The sequence below is a fragment of the Colias philodice genome, chromosome 15, assembly GCF_061535455.1.
Source record: "Colias philodice isolate Cphi_HAF_F1 chromosome 15, ilColPhil1 Martin Lab GWU primary, whole genome shotgun sequence".
Lineage (NCBI taxonomy): Eukaryota > Metazoa > Arthropoda > Insecta > Lepidoptera > Pieridae > Colias > Colias philodice.
The window spans coordinates 5,135,355-5,139,263 of record NC_143100.1 but is presented as its reverse complement, the minus strand read 5'-3'; the positions used below and the strand labels follow the sequence as shown (position 1 = coordinate 5,139,263).

Sequence of the window (3,909 nt, the reverse complement as noted above, 5' to 3'; positions counted from 1 at the left end):
AGCACTCCCCATTGTAGATGCGATAGAAAACACACAGTGAAGCGACGTCTCTTCGCAGCGCCAAAGTATCAAGCCGATCGGTAAGACTTGGCTCGTTAACGAGTCATACTGCTCTCCTTTGAATACGGTCAAATGGAAGGAGGTGTTTTTGAGGTGTCCCGGCCCAGATGTGGGAGCAGTATTCCATGTGCGGCCTAACTTGCGCCTTAATAAAGCATAAGGCGGTGGTGCGACGTGAAATACTGCCCCGCTCGACAGAGCACACCAAGTTTCTGTGAAGCCAATTTGGCCTTTTCTTCCAAATGACAGGAGAACTGTACGCTACAAGAGATTTCGAGACCAAGAATACCGATGCTAGCTGTGGCAGAGAGAGGAATACCCTGAAAACGAGGTTAATAATCAAGTTTTCACTTCTGCCGGCACTCCCGGAGTGCAACCCGTCTTTTTTTTCATTAAAAATATAAATCACCAAAGTGGAAACTTGGATAGCCTTTTAACATTATTTCTTCTTCTCCTTCTGTTTGTTAAAGGTTAATGACCCCACCCAAAATAGGCACTTCAGTGAAATTTTCATTTGGCTTAAAAGTTTCGTAGCCAGGCCATTAAATCTAAAAAAAAGAAATTTTTCATTATGTATCTGTAGACTGTCATTGTCATTTGTCAAACAAAAATCATAACATAATTATTCTGTTGTGTGATTGTATTTTTTTGTAATAGTTCTGAGACTAAATTTTATAGTCATACGGGAAGTATTTTTTTAATATTCATTATTCCGATATGGATTCATACGTCCCGAATTTATTCACTGCTGAGGTAACTTGCTTGTCAACAAATTTAAACATAGAAGTTATGCATAACTTACAGGTTTTACTTATTAATTTCAGGAAAGCCGGATAGACTCAGGACGATACACTACCAACTCCAAATCAATAGAATTTGGTCCATGGCATATTTCTTTCGACATTAGTTGCATTTTACCCAGTGTATGCTCCACGAAAATTGTTTGTGAACGAGATGATGATCAGTTTTGTCAGTTTTGTATGTAAGTATTTACTCCCGAGTTAACTTATGATGAACAAGTTACAAGTGTTTTGTTAAGATCTGTAACATATAGTATACATTACAACAATCTGATAAAAAGCAGAAAACTAGGGTTTATCATGTGTTTATAAAATTAAATAATTAGTTGTTATGTACACAATACATATTTTAGTCTTGCCATAAGTGTAATCATAACTAGCTATATTTTTCTATAAACAGATACTGCAGAGAATTGAATATTCCACATTTTCCTGATATGGTGTTTCCCAAAAATATTCTGATGCTGGAGCATAGATCAGGTGCTAAAATAGAATTTAATCCTCTTGATGCCTTGAAGAGAGTATCTTCAAGGTTGGAAGCCATTGAAGTGGCTTGTGCTGAAGCTTGGCAAGAATCACGGTGAGAAATTTTGCATCTTGTTTAAGTTTATATTATTAACAAATAGGTCGTAATTTAAAGTATAAATGTACTAATAAAGAGGATAGATTCTAAAAATACTCAATCAATAGAAAGCTACATAAATATGTAAAAAGGAAATCCTTTTTTAAAATAAAACATAGAAAATAGAACTTCACAAAGGAACTGCACATGTTTTTGTCTAATATTGTGCAGTGACCAATATTTTCAAATAAATAAATAAATAAATAAATATTATAGGACATTATTACACAAATCGACCTAGTCCCATAGTAAGCTCAATTAAGGCTTGTGTTGTGGGTACTAGGCGACGATAAATATAATATTTAATAAATACATATATAGATAATAACACCCAGACCCAAGAACAAATAATTGAGTTCATCACACAAATATTTGCCCTGACCGGGGATCGAACCCGGGACCGTCGGCTCAGTAGGCAGTTACTTTACCACTGCGACAACCGCGTCGTCGAAATGAATTATTACTATAAAGATTAAGAATTACCACATTGTTTTGTTAAACTTACCATAATGCAAAGCATTCCTCCAAACATGTCTTAGAATTTAAATTAATAAGTCTGATGCTGTTACTACTAAAATTGGTTACTTATGTATTTTTTCATAACTTTCAGTCCAGAAGCAGAAAAACAAAAGAAGTCATTTGACTGGACTTTTTCAACAGATTACAAAGGAACTTTATCTGGAAATGTCACTGTTCAGGACACAGATGAAACTATAAACTTTGACATTTTAAAGCGGAAAGAGCAAATCTTATTTTACCATGATCTAACTTTGTTTGAAGATGAGCTACATGATCATGGAATATCAAAATTATCTGTTAAAATAGTAAGCATTATTTTCCATTTATTTTATTATTCACTATAAAACTTTAAAAAGTCCCATGTCCCCTAGTGGGGTAAGGGGCAGATGTATTATTTATACATCTGTTTCACTGATCGATTTTCTTTTTGGGACAAGTAGGTGATCAGCCTTCTGTATCCTGCCAGTCCGAGACTTTTTTGTTTCCACATAATTTAGAATGTGTAGTAGTGTAATGCATAATTTAGAATGTATATTTTAAATATTGTTTAAGTAAACACACAACATGTGTACAAGATACAAACAACTCAAAGGAAAACAAGAAAACCTTATTAATATTACTATTTAATTACACTTTTTTGCAGAGGGTTATGCCGTCATATTGGTATGTGCTCTTACGATATTTTCTTAGAGTAGATGACGTGCTTGTGAGGTCCCATGAAACTAGAATGTTCCACCTGTTAAATACAGACTATGTATTGAGGGAGTTTACCGCCAAAGAAGCAAGAGCACAAGATTTAAATGTGAGTATAGTAGAAAATTAAATAATTATATTGAGAAGAGTTTATACATATAGATTTCCCAAGACCAATAAATATTTAATTTGAGCTAATTGTTTTTGTATTTCACATAAGTAATTTTTTTTCAACTCACTGATGAGCTTAACTTAATTGGTTTATTTTTTTCTTTGTGGCATTCAATGTACTATCTATCTAAATTAACATTGTGAAATTGACTATGCTAAACATAATTTTATACTTTTATTTCTAGTTTATATTATTAAATTGATTAATGTAAAAATAAATATAACAACTGTGCTCCACTCCTGTTGGTCTTACTAAGATGATATAATATAGCCTTCCTCGATGAATGGTTATGGCTATCTAACAACAAAAGAATTTTTGAAATTCGGACCAGTAGTTCCCGAGATTAACGCGTTCAAACAAACAAGCAAGCTCCTCAGCTTTATAATATTAGTAAAGATTAAGGCGTTATTTCCATCTGTGTTAACGGTGGCATGCCACGGAAAAGATGTGCCTTCGAATACCGCTTCGTGATCGTGTATTTTCTATTCTTTAAAAAAAATTGTGATGCGCAATAAAATCGTTTTTTTTAATTCTTTAACAATTTTTCTAATATACTTTATCATCAAATCACTTAATTTCAGATTCCAACAGTCTGCATGAAAGACGCAGATGATGTTATACCCCACTTGCCTGTGAAACAAAAAGTAACGGATAAACTGGTTGTGAATATAAATAGCAATAAATAAGTTTTGATCTCAATTAAATTTAAGTAATGTGTTGTAAATGTATATCAATAAATTTTCTATATAAAAATGTATTAGAACATTTTGATGTTTGTTTTACATACCTCTGCTTATTATTAACGAAAACCCAGTCTTATTATTATGTGTATCTCATCCATAATACTCGGGTACCATCATAAGGAAGGTACCCGGTCCTTTGGAAGGCTTACGTGGGGACACGGATCCAACACGCAGAGGCCCTTTAGAGAACTTTACTGTGTTGTGGGACACCAGCCGCAGCCTGCCCATGACTGCACTATAGAGATACAGTCCTAGGCAGTCCGCGGCCGATGTAGGACTATTTCGAGATATGGAAAACAA

At 33.9% G+C, this 3,909-nt stretch overlaps 1 protein-coding gene across 1 annotated transcript; it reads left to right on the top strand.

Annotated features, from left to right (window-relative positions):
• The first annotated feature begins 678 nt into the window (after positions 1–678).
• On the top strand, positions 679–3,629 carry LOC149482200 (TIP41-like protein). The gene is made up of 6 exons (XM_089704072.1): positions 679–813; positions 885–1,042; positions 1,261–1,440; positions 2,093–2,306; positions 2,645–2,803; positions 3,448–3,629. Exons 1-6 carry the CDS (start codon positions 778–780, stop codon positions 3,550–3,552), a joined length of 852 nt encoding a protein of 283 aa, XP_089560198.1. The 5' UTR covers positions 679–777; the 3' UTR covers positions 3,553–3,629.
• The last annotated feature ends 280 nt before the right edge of the window (positions 3,630–3,909 follow it).

Excerpts from the sequence above, each read along its gene's own strand:
- LOC149482200 (XM_089704072.1), top strand. The coding sequence starts at position 778 with ATGGATTCATACGTCCCGAATTTATTCACTGCTGAG. Across the intron at positions 814-884 it reads CGAATTTATTCACTGCTGAG|GAAAGCCGGATAGACTCAGG; the intron begins GTAACTTGCTTG and ends TATTAATTTCAG. Across the intron at positions 2,804-3,447 it reads CAAGAGCACAAGATTTAAAT|ATTCCAACAGTCTGCATGAA; the intron begins GTGAGTATAGTA and ends ACTTAATTTCAG.